We start from the raw sequence: 22,402 nt of genomic DNA, 5'->3' as shown, positions 1-22,402 counted from the left end.
ACATTCGAACTGACCAGTCAGAATATTACAACTTCCCCCACTGCACTAAAGGTGTGACAATTAGCAGACCCGCAAACATTTTGGCCTAGAAGCCTTGAGCACTATCAACACCTCTTATGCCCTTGGAGGGGGTTGGAACAGGAAAGCAAAAGTCATTGTTGATTGTCATCCTTACACTGTTGTTCATAAATACCTGTAGTGACGTGATGAAGGTGATTTCAGCAAGTGCAACATGTTCCTGGATAAAAATATTTCATGCTCCTAGAACAACATTCCAGAAGTTTACAGTTTATGTCCAGTTTAGTCATAGAACCAGGGTTAGGTGCTTCTACATCAGTTAATTCCCCTCTGATTTTAGGGATAACTTATGGGTATAGGGTTAGGTTGAGGGGTAGGAATATGGCTAGGACTAACAAAATATGTTGAACATGTCTTACTTGGCAAAATTATGACCGTAGTGACGATGTCCCAATGTCAGTGTCCCAATGTTTAGTGAGCCAGGGTCCTTACCAGAGCCTGAACTTGTGTACACCAGGAGTGCCCAGTCCTGTTCCTGGAGATCCTGTAAAGTTCAGCTCCAACCCTGATCGATCACAAAAGCAGCTAATTAAGATCTTCAGGAAGAATGTTTTACTGTCATTCATGAGACATTTAGACAATGTTGCACAAACACAATACAACACTGTTGTAGTCTATACGCGAAAAAAGTACAACTTTTAAGGGTACCGTTTTGTCATGTAAACGTACCATTAGATGGATCAGCTATTCTTTCAGCTACATTCTGTCATATTCTAACACTGGCCAACTAGATGTTACATGTTATGAAGGTTTTCCATGGACCAAAATAGACCAAAATATCCACACACAAAAAATAACCACCTCAAAGGAACTTCATAATGTCTGTCAGAGTTCATAAAGTCTCTTTAAGCAGATTTGGGAAAATGAGCGTTAATTAACCAGCACAATTTGCCAAAGTAATTAGAAGCGTCTTTGTTTTCTGAGAACGAGTGGAATTTCTTGCTCATTGCACATTCATGTCAGCTCTACTCAGAGGAAGCTGTGTGGTTTCATTATTATCATGACCCTGATCCAACTTCCTTCAGCCACAGTCTCCGGTTGTAAGTAAACAGTACGAGAAAACACAAGTCTAGTGCACATTTCGTGAAAAACAAAACTTTAAAACATTAAGCAATGACATTATATTGATATAAAGCGACCATGTCAAAAGTAATCCAATGAAATCAATATGTTAATTTTCATCATGTCTTTGGCTTTAGATCTGAGGTCATCTATAGAGTGCTGCAGGAATAAATACATGGAAACAGGGCATTTTTGCTCTTCTGGTTTCATTGTCTAAAAGTCAATGGGTTTTTGAATTGGTTTTTGGTTAAATGGCTGAAATAAGGCCTGTGGTTTAAACAAGCTCAAGATTTTACATTCATGTTTTATTCTATGACATAAAATACATCAGTAATATCCCCTTGTGATTTAAAGCTTTTACTTTCCTTTAAAAAAAGCAGTTACTAGGGACTGTAGAAGACTACAGACTTTACACATGATCATGCAAAACAGGAAAATTCATCTACTTGAATAGTCCGGAACTATTCGGAACATGTCCGTTTTTATTCGTACATTCAAACTTGCAAACTTTTCTAACTCAAAATTTCCTAACTTGTAGGTTAGAACGATTAAAGAGGTGCAACTGTAGTTTTGTTCGTTCATACCCTTACTTCAGTTTTTTACTTCTGCCGATGTTATTTAGGGTTCAGAATTCATGAAAGTTGCTAATATGTGAAAATGATCAAAACGTGTAAGAATCATACACTTTTGTTGGTCACAGAGCTTACTGCCTGCAATGATCTAAAGCCAATGCAAAAATTCCATTGGATTTTTGACCCATGGTGAACTTCTGGGTTGGCTTACAAAAATATAATCACTGCAGCGCTCGCATGTTAATGTACTCCTAAAAATAACACTTTTTGCATATGTGTGCATTTAAACCTTTTTCTTCCTGGAGAACCAAAATATTAGGCAACAAAAATTGGCAAATTCAAATTTTTATCCAACAAAATGCTTACAAATATGTAAATGTACACTCACCAGCCACTTTATTCAACAGCTTGTTAACACAAATATCTAATCAGCCAATCACATGACAGCAACTCAATGCATTTAGACATGGTCAAGAGATCTGCAGCAACTGCGTTATGCTATAATGCAATATGGAGCAACATCTATGGGAAATGTTTCCTGCACATTGTTAAATCTATGCCACAAAGAATTAAGGCAGTTCTGAAGGTACTAGTGAGTGTACCTAATAAAGTGGCCGGTGAGTGTATTTTTCCCTGATACCACCTGCATCCAAGTAGAATTAGCACACTAGTACATCATGGTTCATTCACAGGAATTTAAATGATGCTCATCAATAATCACAAACTACTTTCATTTTAAATATGTGTCACATTCCACAATCATCAGTTGCTTTTACAGATATTATAGATATTTCCAAAACACAGCTGGTGGGACATTTCCACAGCGTGTGCAGCACGAGCTGACGGTATCCATGTGCACGTGAATGACTGGGGCGTTGGGTTCCTCTCATGTGATAAGCTGTAACACCGACGACCTGATTGACTTCACACTGATCTGATTGCAGTCTGTCGATATATGTTCTCCATCGCTTTAGCCTGGAGCTCAGACTCAACACTGAGCTATAAATAACTATTAGAGCTCCCTGATAACAGTCACATATACTCTTGAGCTACACTGTCATTTACTACATGGTCATTTTAAATTCATAGGTACAATTAAGTATATTTAGGGTGTTATTTATTTCGTCTGAAAAGTGTGATCACAAGAAATCATTTTTGAAAATTATATTGTCCAATTTCAGTTCCATGCCTGGTATCGCATGACATTTGGGAAGATGCAGTTCTCCAATTTTCAGATACATTCAGGAAGGGTTTGTCGGTCAGTGAAAAATGGCCTCAAATAGCAAATATGCTGGTTATGTACAGCCCATTATGTACAATCACAATTCTTTGTGCTTTCTGTATATATATATATATATATATATATATATATATATATATATATATATATATATATGTGTAATTATTCTTTTTTTCTCTAATTAACAGTTGATTATTGAGCTTGAAGAGGTAATTATTAAAGACATTTACTGAAATTAGACTGCACCTCTGTTTGAACCATGTGACTGCAAGATGAAACTGTTTAATTAAAAGGAGAAACTTAACGTAACAGGGTGAAAATTAAGTGCAGAAACAAATGTTGCATTTTGTCTGATAATGCATATAGTAAAAACTATGCATATTTTAAGTTTAACTAAGCAAAATATTCTTTAAATACGAAACAAATAAACAATCCAATATATAAGCAAACAAATGCAAAGATATATATATACACACACACAGTATATACTGTATTTATATACTGGAAATGATCCAACAACATGTTCCGACCATGCAAAGTTAAAAAATGTTTTGAAAGTTGAAAATAAAAACAAAGATTATTTGATTATGTTTTACAAGAAAATTAAGTCTTTCTACTTCAAAATGTCATATTTAATTAATTGTATTACTTGCTGTTTCTTTGTAAATAATTGTGAATTTCAATAGAAATTTCTGGGTGAAAATCATCTCTACTTAATTTTTTTTTGTATCACTTTTTTTTTCATGAAAACTTTAATTTAAAAGGAATCAAATATATAATGTAGCATATAATGTTCAAAATAAAATATATATTACGTTTTTTATTAATGAAAGTTAAATAAACATATATAAATACAATGATTTAAAATAAACTCAGTTTTTTTTCCTGAGAATTAACTAAATATTTTATCCATGCAAAGATATCATGTTTTAGTGTTGTTTATAACTAAAATCCCATCTGTGCTGATCCTGTTACCAGTGTTTTTGTTTACACTGGTTATTAAACTGTTTATGTTATCCAATGTTTTAGGTTTAATCTAATATTGCCTTCCTGCTGCAGGGAAAAGTTGGCATGTGACAGATGCCATGTGACTGAAGTGACATGTAAATTGCATCATCTCACAATAATTTGAATAGTAAATGAAAGGCTGACTGGTTATACAATGAGTTTCCATTGAGGGCAACAGTTAATATCTGTTCCAACAGGTAAGCAAAGCAAAGAGTCCAGAGGGCCATAAAACATAGATAGTGCTCATTAGAAATGAGGCGGATGTGGATGAGGACTGACTGATACTTTGTAACTAAATAAAAAACAGATGGGAAACCGTCGGCCTGTATCTGACCATTTATGAAAAAATGTCAAGATAAGGAAATGCAGTTCTGTGAAAACAAATAAACACCCACAAATCCTCTTTTAGACCGTTTATTGATTCAGTAAATGCATATAAATGATTCACTTTCCTTTAGAAAGAGACAATTAGACTTGATGATATGCTATACAAACTCAGCAATGAACAAAGTGCTTAATAACACAAAGTCTAGTACAAATAAATAAATATTATTTTAACAAAAAAAGGAAAGATATTACAAAATGAGTTTCAAGTATCAGAAACGAACAAATGAATTACCATTTCGAGCCAATGTACAACATTTCACCTATAGTTGTGTGATGAATAGAAAACATAGAAACCATACATTTACAGTTAAAGCTGGTACTTAGATTCGAAGAGTTAAAATTGGAAACCTTTGAATTACAAGGGTACATCTGTACACAAATTATCAAATACTAGTTTAATCTCTTGTTCAGGCTGAGACATGCTAACAAAAGTGAAACTGAAAAAAAAAAAAAAACTAATTCATTTCTTTCAAATGTTATTTTTTTAAACATAATTCTCATAGTAGAATGTACAAAAAGCAGGTCTGGCTTGATCGCTCAAGCATTAGGCACTCTAGGGAATCAATCAATAAGCAGTATAAAAATGTATCTGATATGCGTCACGCCATTAAAATACATGAATTATAAACAACAAATATAAACACTGTTTCAATTTGTCCCATCCAAAGATGCATAAAACACCCTGTTTTTATAACCTTGCACAGTGACCTTGTCACCAGGTCTTAGAAACACACAAAAAAGCACTCACAATCCATAACACAAATCATCTGAAACTGCAGTGGACAACATGAGAATTTTAAACAGCCTTCAAAACTGCCAGCAGCATAAAAAATGGTAAGATTCATTGTTGCACTCAGAAGATGCAACTAATCTAAATGTGCAATTGTAATGTGCAATTAATTTGCAGCATATCTTTGAAAGTGTGTGCAGAATAGACATAAATCAGCCCGCAAGCATCTGCAGGAGATCTTTGGTCTGTTTTAGTATCATCCTTCAAAGTTCAGGGCAAATTCTTACCGTCAGTGTTAAAAAACTAGCCGGGACTAGAATAAAAACATCTACAAGTGGTATCCTGTTACGTAAACAGGGAATAGTGTCCAAAAATGTGGGTGTGATTGACAACATCACTTAGCCGAATGTTTAATCCCTGCCACTGGGCTCCGATTTCTCTTCATACACAAAACACACATAGAAAACATTAAACTCCACACTGGTTCAATTCATAGACGAATAGAAAAACCCAGGTGGCACTCAGTGTCTATTTTTTGGGAGAAGAATGCACACTCCTCTGTGAGAGGAAAAGAGGAAGCAGCCTGGCAGGAAACTCGTCCGCTCTGAGTAAAGCAACATAGCCGAACAATGTCACAGGTAGCGCTGAGGGGGTTCGTGGCACTCCATAGAGCATTTTTTCAGGTTCTGCGAAAAAAATGATGCAGAACATTCGGTTAATTACTGAACAGTTGGTCTACTCAAGCTAGCAGCTATCTAATAGCATTTAGCAATTAGCATAACAGAAACGTGCTATTATTGTTATACAAGTCTACATGGAATCTGCGCTCAAATATTTTCAGAGAATTCGAACAACGAATGCAAGCTCTACATATTTTACACGCCTTTCGCGTTTGTTTATTGAATATTTGGCTAATTTGCTAGTAATAAACCAGTTTACACCTGGTATTTTGATATTGACATGTTTCGGATGGTTAGCAAGCACTAAATGTAAGTACCAGATTAATACCAGTTATAAACAGGGCTCAAAAGTGTAATTCTACCTCCATTTAACACATTTTACCACATTCAAATGTATTCTGCAGGATTTCTGTAGATTTCGTCCCAAAATCAGTTCTTATTCACAAATTGCTATACTATTTAGCTACTCTACATTATAAGGTTCTGTGAGCATTACCTCTGAAAGAGCAGCACTGAAACCACTTGTAGGTAATGTAAAAAAGTGCGTCTTTAAGCATGGAAAAGATGAGCAAGAGACAGACTGTGACCATTTGTAGAACAAATGAGAAAGCTGGTATCTACATATAAATGAAGATATAAACATGAAATGATGTGTAACTACTGTGCTTGTGTACATGTTTCTTCATCAATACCACCTTTAAATGACCCATATTGTAAGATTACAGCATAATCAGTCGTAATTTGATTTTATGTGGCCATTTTCCACCCTCTCTCTAAAATAAACAAGATTGCTACTGTACCTTTAAGACTTATATATGCAAATAAGGTCAGTTATGATTGGCTAATCTTTATGCCATGGTTCACAATAACGTTCATCAGGGCAGGCCAAGTTGTAAATTACTGGATGTTACTGTAATGTTATGTAAATTAAGGTTGTCTTATGTTAATTAACTTGTGACATCATAATCATAAAGACTTCTGATTGGCCCTTTTGCAGCGTAGTTTCAGTAAATAACTAAGTGACATTTGCACTAAGATATAGTTTGAGTTTGATTGGATGTCAACAACGAAAGATATGAGAAATGTTTTCTTGTTGCGTTTAAAAGTTGATACACCTATTTAAGAAAAATGTATTATACTTCATGGCCCATTTAAGGATGTGGCGCAAGTATGTGGAAGTCAAGTTGGAAAGGTTAGACGAAGTGAAATTATTTAAAGAAGGTAAGAAAGAAACAGAAATACTTACAGACAAGCTTCACTAAGCCAGTGCTGCAGCACATAAAGGAGAATGAGGAAGGATAAATGGAAGGAAACAGGAAGAGAATGTGAAAGGGCGAAGCATGAAATGATGTCACTATAGGGTTATGAGAGTGAAGATATGACACAGGTTATAGATCTAAGAACAGTAACTAGCTCACCTGTGTGGACAGAGCGAGTGTGGTGTGTGATGTTGGACACAGGGTCCGTTGGGCGGGCGTCACTTCTCTGACGATCGGGTCATCTAGACCCTCAATGCGAGGCTTTTTATTGGGTTCAGGGCTGGTGAGAGGGGTCACACTGTTTCTCCTTATCAGAGTGCTCGGGCCTCTCTTCACCTCCTAGTGAGAGTGAGAATACAGAAGAAGATATCAGAAGCTGCAATGGTACAGCTTTTGTGTGTATGTATATGCAAATGTGTGAGTTTGTGCTTACCTCTGGTCTGTCTCTATGCGTGTTCACTGCCTCCACATTCAGAGAGATAGATTCAACCTTGCACCCTTTAAAATACCAAAAATAACACAATTAGTTAGCATTATACTTTTCAATATTATTCAGATTTGATATGTCAGAGATAATAAAAAGCCAAAAAATCTTACCATAAGCCACTGGGGTCAGCTTCAGGACTGTGTGGAGTGGACACTTCAGGTATGGCATCTCATCTGCCAACAGGAAATTAAAGGTTAGTATGATTGCACTTGGTCACACTTTAGAATAGGGTCCAATTCTCACTATTAACTACGACTTGGGCTCAATAAACTCCTAATTACCGCTTATTAATAGTTAGTAAGGTGGTTGTTAAGTTTAGGTATTGGGTAGGATTAAGTGATGTAGAATATGGTTATGCAGAATAAGGCATTAATATATGCATTATAAGTACTAATAAACAGCCAATATCCTAGTAATATGCATGCTAATAAGCAACTAGTTAATAGTGAGAATTGGACCCTAAACTACAGTGTTACCTGCACTTCTACTGAGGACGGAAAAGTGTCAGCTGATGAAGATGAGGGGATGAATTTAAAGGGATAGTTCACCAAATCTGACTTTTTCTTACATGAAACACAAATAGAGACATTTTGATGAATGTTCATGCTGCTCTTTTCCATACTATGAAAGTTACTGATGCTGTCACACTCAAAAACATAAAACTTTACATAATTAAAGTAGTCCGTATGACTTCTGGGCTGGTTGAATAAAATGCTTAGACTAATCTTAAGTTAGTCATCTGATTTTTTTCTTTAAGCCTGGTCATAACAGCTACATAAAAATGTAAATCGGCCTAATTTGAATCTGAAAAAATAAGTCTAATTACCCCTTGGCTAACTGCTAGTTAGGTTACTAACTGCTAACTGCAGTTCCTAGGACATGGTCTTAACATAGAAGCTATGTGTAGGCCCCTGAAGTCATATAATAGCTTAGTATCATGAACAGGCCAAAGTTTTAAGAAAACAATCTTGCCCTCAATGAAATTAAACCTGACCACTGTGAATAATAAGTGTGCTTAATTGTACTGAATGTGCACTTGTAGTGTACGTCAAATCTTAAAAGTACATTAAAAAACTGTATTTGACGATAATAAATTATTAATGAAATAAAAGCCAACTTAAGTGTACATAAAGAGTTTTATGACTATGTTTCTTAATAACACACTTAAGTATACTTTATAACTGTGCAAGTGTGTGGCTCTTTTGTTTTGTCATGCTTTATAGAAGTACACATATTTTGATGTGACTAACATACTAAAGCACATGTAAAGTTCTTGATTATAATTTGAACTGCAGTGTGTTATTCAATTTTACATTTAAAGTTAATATATGTTCTCAATTGCAACTTCATTGCCAATGTACATGACACAAGTTTCAATAGAGATGACATTCAAGTATATGTTTGCAGTGCACTTTATCCATATTTCAAAGACAATAGAAGTAATTATATAATTGATTACATATAAAAAATGTGCTTAAGTCCAACTTAAGTGGAACAAAAAAGCACTTGAAAGTTCATCTAACTGCATTTAATATAATTTTCATTTAAATACAATTAACGTTACATTCAGTTTATAGGCTACTTAAGTATATTCTTTCAAAGTATATTACTTAAGTGTATTTTTTCCATAATAAGTACCCTTTTAAAAGTATGCTAAAGTACCTTTTTTTTCATTCAATGAGGAGCAGAACAACAGCTTAATTTCAGTCTGTTCCTCACATGAACCTACAAATGGTTTGAGAAGTCATTTGGACTACATTCGAAGCTCAACAGCACTCCCATTCTCTTCAACTTCCACTTCCATTAGTGTGAAAAAGAGTATGTGGGACAATATGCTGAACTTCTCCTATTGTGTTCCATTGAAGAAAGAAAGTCATATGAGTTTGGAATGACTTGAACGTTAGTAATTCATGGCATGAAATTCATTTAAGAATCTCACCTGCACTTTTATCCAGGAAGTAGGCGAGTAGGCAGCGCATCACAGCCTGGTGACAGATGACGAGAACGTTCTCCTGTCGTTCCAGTTCCATGATCAATGGTTCCACCCGTTGAACCAAGTCCTGATATGACTGGGGAAACACAAGCATTTAATTAAAGGACACTTTCTTCTACTTTGTCATATTAAAATGAAGGCGTTTCATCTGTTTGTACCTCTCCGGAGGGGTAGCGGTAGTAGTATTTGTCCTGATCTCTCAGAGCAAACTCTTCTGGAAACCTCTCCCTTACTTCTTCATAGGTCATCTCCTCACACACACCCTGCAGACACCATACACACGTTTAACGGGAATGGAAATCGAGTAACGTAGGCGAAAAACCAAACCAGAGATGAATGCGTGAGAACTTACAGCATCAATCTCATTCAGGCCTTTCCATTGCTCGTACGGCACATTGAGGGCCTCGGCGGTTTGGATACTACGACGCAGCTGGCTTGTCCAAACCTTCAAGCCCTTCAAGTTCTGCTCCTCCACAAAGTTAGCAAGAGCTCCTGCAAACTACAGAGTGGGACGATTTATTATTCTGGGGAATTTGGACAAATTAGACACATGGGTAATTTAGTACCCTGTACTAGAACGTACTGTTTTTAAACTTTACAAATACCATCCTTGGCACCAAACTGAGCTTCATGGCACAACATGACTGTTTATGAAGGCTTGTGAAGTTATACGTCATTTTATAATGAGGCAAGGGCTATTTAAAAGTAACTACCCTCATACCTTCGTACTGCATTGTGTTCATTCTTTTCCGAGATTTAAGAGCATAGTACCTTTCGTCCACGTGTAGACAGCCCAGAGTCTCCTCCCAGTCGGCCCTGCAAGTTGTGTTGGCTCTCGCCGTGACGGCACAAATAAATAGACCGCGGCTGCACGTGGATGTTCATCAGGTAGTAGACGATCCGACTTTGGATGTGGTCTTGAATACGGTTGACCAGGAATCTGCGACCGACGTCAATCACTTTGATGAAAGACAAATTCCTGAGGATAATCAAGGAAAAGTGGTTAAGCCTGTGATATTAAAGACACTAAGTCAGCGCCAAAGAAAGTATATAGGATAGGTAGTGTACCTGTCATATTGGTCAGGGTCAAGCGGCTGATAGTTCGCTCTGTAACATTCAATTCTTTTCTTAAAGTCCTCCACGGCATCCGTCTTGTTGCAATCTTGGTAGTCAGGACATGACACCTTCACTTCCTGTTTAGGGATTGTATTGTTTAGAGGTTTTGCAGGTTTGATTATTACTAGTTATCTCACTGAATATATATAAGACTAAACAATCTTTATCATACGACTTACCAAAATATTACAGGCGATTACATTTGGGTCGTCACAAACAGACTCAATGAAGAAAATCTGCAAAGTACATTTGTATTAGTGGTCTTCTTCATCACTGTAATTGTCCTCAAAAGCAATCTTCAAGGGAATACGACTGACCTTGAAGCCATTTTCGGCACCAAACTCCAGGATTATATCCCGCCGCTCTCTGGTTGTGTTTGTAGCATCAAAAACCTGTGGAAAGATACGACGGTGATGATCAACTCGTCTTTTAGCGTGTCTAAACTGTTTATGCATTTGAAGCAGATACTTACAGCCACTTGACCTTCCTCTTCAGTGAGATAAATCTTGACATCTCTCAGAGCGGCCAAAGCACACTGCCTAGGGACAAAACAAAATGAAATTACTCTATATATCCATTGATATATGGATGACTCCATTTATATTGCCATATACATCTATAAAAATTACTATATATATATATATATATAGTATATAAATGATTTGTATATAATGGCATTGAGTAGCTTCAGCACACAACTCACTGTCGAATTTTTACAGCATCCTCATTGTCTGATTTGAAGAAATCATAGGAGCTGAAGTGTTTCACCGCTTCTCGACGATACTCGCCAACATTAAAGACTAAAAATACACAAATTCAACAATTAAGAATTCCAGCAAAATGTTACTATTGTGAATAGGTGAAATAAAGCTAATATATTATATTAATGTAAAATGAACTAGAGTGATAAAAGTTTTTTGGTTTTTTTCACTGCTGCTTTTTGTGATATATTTTTGTGGATTTTGTACCTTTTGTGGGAATACCAATCCAGTTGAGGTAGCGTGTGAGTTTCCTTGAGATGTAGGTTTTGCCCCGAGCAGGAAGCCCGACCATCACTATCACCGTTGGAGGGTTTGCCAGGTGGGGGCCTCCATGTGCTGAAATACAAAGATTAAGTGAAATACATGGTCACACTTTGCTTAAACAACAGAAATGCCATTAGCCTATATTTTAAGGGTTTTAAAGGGAATTAAAAGGGAAAGGCACTTTTTTTTCTTTCAATCTCACTCCAGTGGTTGCCCGCATGATTTCTCAGCACGTGCCCTGGAACCTGTTAGCGACCCTCCTCGCCAGCCAATCAAACAGCACAGCCATGGGCCGGGTCATGTGCGCACAGAAGCATTTTAAAAACTAAACATTTACTACACTTAAATGCACGTGCACATTCCACGCCGCCAGCAGAAAGACGGGTCGGACGCAGATAAGTCTCACTTTCTCGTACACACAGACACATAAATCCTCTAGAAAGTAAATGTTTGTGAGTATGTCTTATGTTTCATGGGAATTGCCACAAAATATATGCATTTACGCAGTTGTGCATTAGGCTAGGATTCAAGCAATTTAGTATATTTTGATTGTGTTTCTACTTCATCATATCATTTATGGGTTAGAGTGATCCCTAACAGGGAGAGAGAAAGGACACAGCTGTTTTTCTCATTGAATTATTGATGTCCATTGGCAGGTGGCCACATGAATGGGCAGTGTGAACCAGCGCAGTCGGGGTTAATCCTTCAGAACATCCTTAAGAAGATCCTCAAACTCAGCTCAGTCAGCAGAGACAGGCAATGATCGTATTAGGCTTTCACTGGCTGTCCACGTACACTGAGCAGACAGAAACTGCTCATGTCTAGGTCATGATTCACCCCAGAATTAAAATTACATTTTTATTAAATTATATTATTATATTTTTTTAAGCCTATTTTTAGAGCTATTAACATTTTAGACATGAGTTTATGTTATTTGACTTAACAATGTTTAACCTCAAATTTAACACACATTGTGTGTGTGTGTGTGTGTGTGGGCGTGCCTACTTAACTATATTTTGGGGTCAAATTTGTTCCCAGAAGTGACCAAAACCTGGCGAAATCTCCAAAAACCTTCCTTTAGGGACGTCCTCATTTGTAAATATGATATAAAAATTATGTAATTAAAGGTTTTTTAGAAATGTTAAAATGCAGAATTTCTTTTGTGATGGGTAGGTTTAGGGGTAGGGTTAGCGTAAGGGGATAAAATATACAGTTTGTACAGTGTAAAAAACATTACATCTATGGAATGTCCCCATTTAGATAGCCAAGTAAATTCTCATTATTCTTTATATTCTCATTATATTCTACAATATATTCTAAAACAGATATTAAAAAAGAAAATCTGTTCTGGATCCTATCTATTTTTTGTATTAAAATCTGCATAAATTCAAAGTGATACAAAAAATACTACCATGCCAAAAAAAAAAATACTTTACAAATATATTAAAATCAGATTGTTTATATTGAATCTGTTTTATCAAATAAAATGAAATGCTATATTATATTAATATTTAGACGAAATAGAGCTCATATTATTATTATAGGCTACTTCTTGTAATTGTTCACTTTCTTTCACGCATCCTCACACAAAACGTGAGTTCTTGTGTATATTTTCTATTTATTGCAGTAAATGTTGCCTAAGGCCACAGTGATATCATTGACGCATCATATTAAAACTGGTAATGAAGAGTAATTCATAAGCATCTGTTACAGTCATCATCATGCTCACGCCAATCGCAGGTAAATATATTCGACCAATCATAGCCCACTATGAATGAAAAACGCAACATTCCCGCATTCCTCTGTCGAATCCCCATTCAGAGCTCGATTCAATGCATGATGTCGTCATCAGTGAACCATTGAGTTAGAAAGTCTTTACAAAGGCGATGCGCGAGGGTTTCCATGACAACCGAATCACGCGAGGCTCTTAGAATCGAGAATCAAGAATGTGCATAGAACCAGTTAATTCTGTTGTCATGGCTACCGATGACCATCACCTTAAAGTGTCTCTGTTTCAATGCACATGAAATTAAAGTGCTCGTGACAGTTAAGTCACATGTTCATTCATATTAACCAAATATTTCACTTTATTAAATGTAAAGTGCACTTTACCGTTGAAATGATAATATTAGGTCTTATATTACTACTAATAGGCTACTACTAGGCTTACTACTACTAATAATAACAGTATGTATGTAGGCTATGCCCTACGTGCAGAAACATTATGGCAATACTGGACAGAAATTTTGTGCTGCTCACCATTTTTAATATGAAAGAAAAAGTGAAAATAATCTACTTACGTATGCGGGGCATTGAAGGTTTGTCATCCTTAGAGGGAATCCAGATTTTTTGGATCCTGTTTTGAGTCAGTTCCCTTGGCATTCCTTTAGGATGGAAAAATATCAGCAAGAAAACTGCGGCAGGAAACACCGGCTTCGGGAATTCCAAAAATATTTAGTTTAGTTTAGAGAAAATAAACAAAAACGTAAGAATTAAGATGCTCTTCTTTTGTAACTCTTCTTCTTTAAAAGCTGTTTGAATATTTGTATCGGTTATAATGTAGAACACAACCTCTCTCCGCTTTCCGGTAATCTCTCACATCACGTTTCTCATCCTCTGCGCTTTAAATACGGAACCGGCGACACGCGGGGGTAACGTCACCTCGGAGGCGTGTCTATCAGTGAGCGCGTTCACGTGCGCCACCCTGCGGCCAAATGCAAAACATTGGTTAAAATATAAAACAAATAATGATACACAGCTATGCTATCCGTGTTCATCCATGCATTTTAATAATACGAAAATTATTATTTTTATATTACATAATTGTTTTCTGGATGCTATGATATAGATAATAGTAAAAGGGAAAGAAAGGCAGTGCTCAAAAGCATCAAAGATGCTGGTCACGCATCGAGTGGGCATCCCCACACCACACATGCCTACGTGCGGGGAGTCACTGCATCAATCCATCAATCTTCATCCATAAATCCCTGGAATTACAGCACTTTCAAGCTGTAAATCATTGGCTTGTTGATTTTTTTTTTTTTTTTTAATATTATTTCCCTTAATAAAATAACGGTCAAGTGTTGATTGTAAAATTATATGCTATTCTTTTGTAGCCTATTTCCGGATCTGTAGGTTGTTAACTTGTGAATTAAAAATAAATCAAATCAAATTTAATTTAACGTGTAATTTCTAACGTTTATTGATTTGTAGGACATTTACAGCAACCGTGATTTGAGAGAAATCTGTTTGCAGTAACCTACGCTATTTCATTCCCAATATATATATATATTTAAAAACCTAAAAACAAAACAAAAAAAAACCTTATTTTATAATAATAAAACTTCTAAAGCCTTTTAATACGCTATGCTATAGCTCATAAGAGGGAAGGGCATATATGCACGTATCGAGAAAAATGACTGCGATGCATTTAATCCTCCGTTTTAAAAAAAGCCTTTGTTGGTTCTGAGATCTTCCCTAAAATCGCGAGCAGATGGTGACTCGCACATCTGCACGTACATGATGAAAACTGTGGTAAGTGACATCACTGTGTCAGCCTCACATACTCTCCTTTAGCAAATATTACTGCGTTAAGTAGGAAAACATGACAAAAAATTAGATTTTTGTTTCTCACGTGACCATTATTTAACGTTTAGTATCGGAAAACAATTATTATATCTAATCCATTCTCTTACAGAAATGTGATACCCAAAGAAAGAAAGTTAATTGCAAGTCACGTGAGAACAGTTTGGTTTTTCCTCAAGCTTCATGTCAGCTTCTCGTGATTTCCCACTCTTAAAGCCTTTGTTACTGATGCACAGTGAACCTGTTTTCATTTGGCTGCTGTATGACCCAGTTCCAGATAACTGTCTGGCTGCATGAGCTCTCAAAGATTTTTTTTTTTTAGTTTGCTAAAATAAGTAGATTATTACCGATCATAGCTACTTGTGGTGAGATTTAAAAAAAAAGATTTAGGTTACATTAAACTTCAGCATTTCTAGGGATATGAATGATAGGGTAGCACGTGGGAAGATACCGCAAGAACAATGTGCATTTTCTTTTAAATTGTAACATATTTAGATACAGCAAGTTTAGCCTGTGCAGATGATGCATCAGCCAATATGTTATTATAGGAAATAAGAACTATTTGGTCATTTAGCTACATTTTTACAAAATGTATAAATGACTTTTGATATTCATAATATTTTTTATATATGTTTTTGTAAGAGTCATAAATGTAAAATACTAAATCAAATATATTTAAAATGTCAAACCACGTTTTTGAGAGTCTTTGGTTCACTGCAGGAGAAAATACTCAGCAATGGTGTTGATTTATGAATTTACATTATGGTTTGTCTTAAAGCATTTTAAAAACACCACATAGACATATACACATTAAAAAAATGGATTTTTCACCACAGGGGTACTTTAATAAACAATGCGTAAAAGTTATGTGAACTTGACAATTCCACGTTCTCACTTTTTTAAGTTAAGACAACCGATCACTTTTTACAGTGCAGTAAAAGAGATTCATCTGAAAGGTAAAATTATTTTGTGACTTATTTAAGCATATGAATATTTACATATTTAATTGTCCATGTTTTAATTTAAGATACGTCATAATAGCAACACTATGAATGCATATTGAATAATTTCACTCAACTAACCTAGGTTTTCGTGAAAGCAAAGATGTCTAAAATGTACATCTAATTCATGGAAATACTAAATAATAACCCCATTAATTACAATAAGTATTACATTTAAAAAATAATAACACTAGTAACAACATGACACTCGGGGCCTTCTGTGCCAATTCAGAGGGGGTCATCTTACCCCAAGGTCTAATTTTATCTTTTTACCTCACAATAAAAACTATAACTTCCACAAATCGAAAAACATGAATGTGTCCACAAATCCCTCATTAACAAATAGACACAAAAATATTCAACATAATACATCACTAGATCACTATTGTCATGGATCACTTTTTTCCAGGGACACAAAAATAGATCCTCAAAACTGTTTCAGCTGACTAAATTTCATAAATTTAAATAAAAAAATGTATATAGCATAGCACAACAATCACTCATAACATCTTATCCAAACACTCTAAAAAAAACCTAATTTCTTTCTCATTAATGAGGACACACTCTCAGACAGCTCCACGCAGGAGATTATATTACTGGAATTTGGGTTAACTCTCATAGCGGTAATGGCTTTTCATTCAATGCTAGAGCTGTCGTTTAACTTGTACACAAAATAACACATCGTAGAACATGTTTCATGTGAGATTTTGAAATTTAGACTTATAAAGAGATTGTTATTACAGAATCGTATTTGTTCAGATGCATGAAGCAGGCATGTAGGCCTACAACAGGAAATTTAAGTCTCAAGTAAACACTAAACAGTACACACGTTTCTTGGGATCCAGTGTGAAGTGTTGACCGACTCGCTAATAGCAAAAATAAAATAGCAGAGTGAGAAAAGCAAGTGTGACGCAGTTATACTGAAGTTGTCCCTCAAGCTGATTCACTCTTCACAAGGATAAGATGTCAAAACCAGGAATAGACCGGCGGAGAGAACATGAAACACACACACAGTAAAGTGTACACATTTATACACACACATTTTAATGTTATAGTATAACGAATTAACCTTTTATTAAAGGAAAAAAAAAAAAATTCTCTTGCAGAGCCTTTGAGATTATATTTTCTAATAAGTGTACAAAGAAATGAACTTATATGGTAGCTTGTGCATATTAATGAATGTAGTGTCCTTCAGGTGTGTTTTTTATGGAACTCCCCAGACGTTACTGTACAGTGATTAAAATAGAGTCATGCATCATAAATTAATTTCGCAAGTTAAAGTGTAGGGAATCACGTCTCAGTAAACAGGGTTCAGACTGGTGTCCTAATGTGCTGTTTAGTGTATACGGAACTAGTAACCCAACCCCTCTACTCTCACACAACACGTACAAGCAGTCTCAGCAAATCAAAGACAAACAGCAAGCAACCATCCTCCCTAGTGTAGTTAAGCATGCAATGAACATGAGATCAAAGTGTGAAATAAAGGTTAGACTTAAGGCTTAAAGGTATACTTCACCCAAAAAAAAATTATTCTGTCACTATTTACTCACTCTTATCTGGTTCCAAACTTGTAAGACTATTTATTCTGTGGAACACAAAAGATTATGTATTAGAACTGTTTTTGTCCATACAATGAAAACCAACTGGGTCCAAACAAAATCAGACACGAGAAACAAAACAAAAACACAAAACACTGAGACACAAGACAAAAAAACAACAGACATGAGACAAAACAGAAAGCACTGAGACAAACAAGAAACAAAAATACTGAGACACGAGACAAACAAAACACAAAAACAGAGACATAAGATAAACAAACCACAAAACACAGACACGAGGCAAACAACACACTGAGACAAGACAAAACACAGACATGACACAAACAAAACAAAACATGACAAACAAAACAAATCTGAGGCATGAGACAAACAAAAACTGATACAGACAAAACAGACAAAAATAAAACAAAACAGACAAAACACCGACAAAACAAGACATGACACAAAACACTGAGACACGACAAACAAAACATGACAAACAAAACAAATCTGAGGTATGAGACAATCAAAAACTGATACAGACAAAACACAGACAAAAATAAAACAAAACACTGAGACAAAACACCGACAAAACAAGACATGACACAAAACACAAAACAGAGACACGACAAACAAAACAAAACACTGAGACAAAAAACCCCCTGAAACATGAGACAAACAAAAAACAAAACACTGACGGTGTCGTCTGAAATCGCTTATGAGTACTACATTTGAATTTGTACTTTGTGACCATTAAAAAAAAAGTATGTTCTATATAGTATGAATGTGGGTAGTATGAATGTAATTCAGACGTACTACATATCTGCCATGATGTCATTATCACATGACCTACCAGCATCAGTTACCTCGCTTCCCTGCCATTCATAAATTCTCTCCAGTGGGATAGTTAAGTGTCCTTCGAATAAGCACTTCAAAATCTCGCCGGAAGTAGTAGGTCATCTAGGGACTTTTCGCCTACTGTTTTTCGAATACTATGTATTTCGGACATACCACTCTGTTGGCGAACTGTTTTCACATACTATATAGTAGCAAACAAAACAAAACACTGAGACATGAGACAAACAAAACAAAACACAAAACCGAGACATAAGATTAACAAAACACTGAGACATGAGACAAACAAAAACCACAACACTGAGACAAACAAAACACTGAGACATAAAACAAACAAAAACACAACACTGAGACAAACAAAATACTATGTATTCGGACATACTACTCTGTTGGCGAACTGTTTTCGCATACTATATAGTAGCAAACAAAACAAAACACTGAGACATGAGACAAACAAAACAAAACACAAAACAGAGACATGAGAAAAAACAAAAAACAAAACCGAGACATAAGATTAACAAAACACTGAGACATGAGACAAACAAAAAACACAACACTGAGACAAACACTGAGGGCCCTATCTTGCACCCAGCGCAATTGACTTTGTACACCGACGCATGTATCATTCCTATTTTGCACCCGCGCAAAGCGCGCTTTTCCCTCCACAAAAGCACGTCGCTAAACTAGGGAATGAACTTGCGCTCCCTGGGCGGTTCAGCGCAAAAAAGGAGGCGTGTTCCCGCGCAAACGTTCCTTCATGCTATTTTGCAGGTTTAGAAAACAATTGCGCCACTAACCAGGAAAAAATTGTTTAAAGTCAGTGGCGGGTTGCGCATGTTATTCATATGCTATTTTAAGGGCGCATGCTTGGCCATAATCAATGTAGCGTGTGCACAACGCGCATACACTTTGATTCTCTCATCTACACAGAAGCAGCAGTTTTCATTTTTGCAAATCATATATTATTACGATAGATAGATAGATAGATAGATAGATAGATAGATAGATAGATAGATAGACAATTTATTATAAAAGCATACATCTAGCTTACACATTTACCCAAATTATCATACGCCTTTTTAACCGAAGTTAATTTGGGTGGGTTTCTCCATCCCCAACGTCCCTGACGAGAGCGTTGCTCTCCTTGGCTGTGAACCGCTCCTGGCGCGCGCCTGGCAAATACGCCGTTATAATAGGAATCCGCTTTAGAACAAAGCGCGCCTGCTCTTAAAGGGAATGTGAGATGTCGCTCTGATTGGTTTATTTCACGATACGCCCAAACCACACCTATGAATAATGAAGCTACTTCAGACCAACCCATTTTAGATTTGCGCCTGGCGCAAGAGTCATTTATCCCGCTGGGAAAATAGCAACAGCGCCAAGACCCGCCCACAAAGTTACTTGCGCTTTGCGCTTTGACACTTGCGTTTCAGATCGTTAAAATAGGGCCCTGAGACATAAAACAAACAAAAACACAACACTGAGACCAGAGGCGGACAGAGTACACAGCTTCATTACTTGAGTAAAAGTACAGATACCCCTTGCTAAATTTTACTCAAGTACAAGTAAAAGTACTACAGTCAGATGTCTACTTAAGTAAAAGTACTAAAGTACTTGTTTTTAAAAGTACTTGAGTATCAAGAGTACAAGAGTACATTTTCTAAATATTGCATTACTACTGCCACAGTGCTTACATTGGTAAACACAGCAAACACTTGAAGCGAAAACTATCATTAACTTGTTCAGAAAATTGAAATAGTCTGGCGAGGTGGGGCCACGGCTTGGCACATTCCCGGGATGCGATATTTTTTTCCCCAGGATGGTAGGGGAAGACTCATGAATATTCATTAGGGAAGTCATCCCTGATTGGTCTGATGACCTACCCCTAACCCCACCCCTAAACCTACCCGTCACTGGGGGTCTTATGACCTCCATAACCCCGCCCCTAAACCTACCCGTCACTGGGGTTAAGACCAATCAATCAGGGATGACTTCCCTAATGAATATTCATGAGTCTTCCCCTACCATCCTGGGAAAAAAAATATTGCTTCCGGGATGGACCTGCTGCGTCTTCATCCATTGTTTCGTCCATGGTTTCGTCTCTTATCTAAATCTGACCATGGAGTTGACTTTGGCGGAAAGCTGAAGGTGATTGCTGATAGGCTGTCCCAATCAGTGGCGCCTGCACAATCCAATCACATTTTAGAGGGTTTCCGAGATGTTTCTTTTTTCCTTTTTTAGAAGTAACGGGTACTCACAGTTATGGATAGAAATGTAGTGAGTAAAGAGTACAATATTTGCCTCTCAAATGTACTTGAGTAAAGTCATGAGTACTCCCCAAAAATGATACTCGAGTAAAGTACAGATCCCTCAAAATTGTACTTAAGTACTGTACTCAAGTAAATGTACTCAGTTACTGTCCGGCTCTGACTGAGACAAACAAAACACAAAACAGAGACATGAGAAAAAACAAAAAACAAAACTGAGACATAAGATTAACAAAACACTGAGACATGAGACAAACAAAAACCACAACACTGAGACAAACAAAACACTGAGACATAAAACAAACAAAACACAGACATAAAACAATCAAAAACACAATACTGTCACAAACAAAATACTTAGATATGAGACAAACAAAACACTGAGACATAAAACAAACAAAACAGACATAAAACAAACAAAAACACAACACTGTCACAAACAAAATACTTAGATATGAGACAAACAAAACACTGAGACATGAGACAAACAAAAAAAAGGAAAAGAAAACAAACACAAAAGAGACATTTTTCATAACAGTTTCTTGTGTTTTCCACAGAAAAAAAGAAATGCAAACAAGTTAGGAACATCATGATGGGGAACAGTGCCCTTAATTTAAGCATTTTGCCTGTTTAAAAAAATAAAAAATAATAATAATTTTAATGTGGGCAAACCTAAAATAGTATGTCATTAAGCTGTTTAAACCACCACAACTGTAAATATCTTTATCCACCTCTACGATTATTTCCCCACACTGCTAGGATGAATGAAGGGGGGTATGGCGACCATCTCATTGGTTGGCACTGGCAGTAATAAAGCCAGAAGTCTTTGTCCTTATGAAACCACATATTACATGTCTTCAGTCCCTCATTGTCTACAACAACATTCAAAGGCCCCATGACTTTTCCAGTAGTTCATGATTTAGTGAATAAGGGTTAAGGATAGGGAGTTTACTGATAGTCCAGTAATTTTATGAAAAAAGGTTGAACAAATTGCAACAGAAGCAAACTCAACTGATTTTGTATCCTCAATATGTCCTGAGTAAGGAAAAAAAAGTCCCGAAGAATCCCATTAGGGGAAAGTTTCGAAAAAGACCCAAATATACCCTATTCATTCTTTTTCTCAACTGAATAGGGAAAAAAATTTAACCTTGAGATATCACCATGAAAATTACTGAGTTGATTACTTACATCAAGACAAACAAAAAATGTATAACAAGTTTTTTGAAATTGTTTGTTAACATTAATTTTGGCTTAAAATGACTGAGGCCTTCTAGTGGGCCCAGAGCCCCTGGGTGAGAACCACTCAGATACCTCCTACAATGGAAGTCTATGGTTTTTCCAACACACTTAAATGACAATATGTAACCATTTTGAATTGATGCAGAATTAATTAATACTTTTTTTTTGTTTTTTTTTGTTTTTAATCATCTGCTCTTGCCACACTGAGGGGTAAGTTTAGGGCTGGAGCTTCCTTTTTTCATACAAATCTGACATTTTCATTAAATTCGTACAAAATTAC

The 22,402-nt window shown here is 36.1% G+C and overlaps 1 protein-coding gene across 3 annotated transcripts; it reads right to left on the bottom strand.

Moving 5' to 3' along the window:
• Window positions 1-4,358: 4,358 nt before the first annotated feature.
• Window positions 4,359-14,250, bottom strand: pfkfb3 (6-phosphofructo-2-kinase/fructose-2,6-biphosphatase 3). Of its 3 annotated transcripts, XM_084111641.1 has the most exons (17): window positions 13,938-14,250; window positions 11,581-11,709; window positions 11,316-11,412; window positions 11,085-11,151; window positions 10,930-11,004; window positions 10,792-10,848; window positions 10,565-10,689; window positions 10,268-10,475; window positions 9,849-9,995; window positions 9,655-9,759; window positions 9,443-9,572; window positions 7,614-7,676; window positions 7,450-7,514; window positions 7,176-7,355; window positions 7,004-7,026; window positions 6,254-6,304; window positions 4,359-5,763 (listed from the first exon to the last, which is right to left on the bottom strand). In XM_084111641.1, the coding sequence occupies exons 1-17, from the start codon at window positions 14,017-14,019 to the stop codon at window positions 5,757-5,759; spliced, it is 1,611 nt and encodes a 536-aa protein (XP_083967767.1). In that variant the 5' UTR covers window positions 14,020-14,250; the 3' UTR covers window positions 4,359-5,756. The 3 variants fall into 3 exon arrangements, with proteins under 3 accessions (XP_083967767.1, XP_083967769.1, XP_083967768.1); XM_084111643.1 differs by lacking the exon at window positions 6,254-6,304 and having other exon boundaries at window positions 13,938-14,247; XM_084111642.1 differs by lacking the exons at window positions 6,254-6,304; window positions 7,004-7,026.
• Between the last annotated feature and the right edge of the window lie 8,152 nt (window positions 14,251-22,402).

The sequence above is a fragment of the Abramis brama genome (assembly GCF_963993115.1).
Source record: "Abramis brama genome assembly, chromosome: 4".
NCBI classification, from domain to species: Eukaryota; Metazoa; Chordata; class Actinopteri; order Cypriniformes; family Leuciscidae; genus Abramis; species Abramis brama.
Note: the sequence above shows the minus strand (reverse complement) of the source record. Positions and strands in the feature narration are given on the sequence as shown.

Excerpts from the sequence above, each read along its gene's own strand:
- pfkfb3 (XM_084111641.1), bottom strand. The coding sequence starts at position 14,019 with ATGCCAAGGGAACTGACTCAAAACAGGATCCAAAAAATCTGGATTCCC. Across the intron at positions 7,515-7,613 it reads GCTGACCCCAGTGGCTTATG|GGTGCAAGGTTGAATCTATC; the intron begins GTAAGATTTTTT and ends GGTATTTTAAAG. Across the intron at positions 6,305-7,003 it reads TGGCTTAGTGAAGCTTGTCT|ACGCACTTTTTTACATTACC; the intron begins GTAAGTATTTCT and ends CCATGCTTAAAG.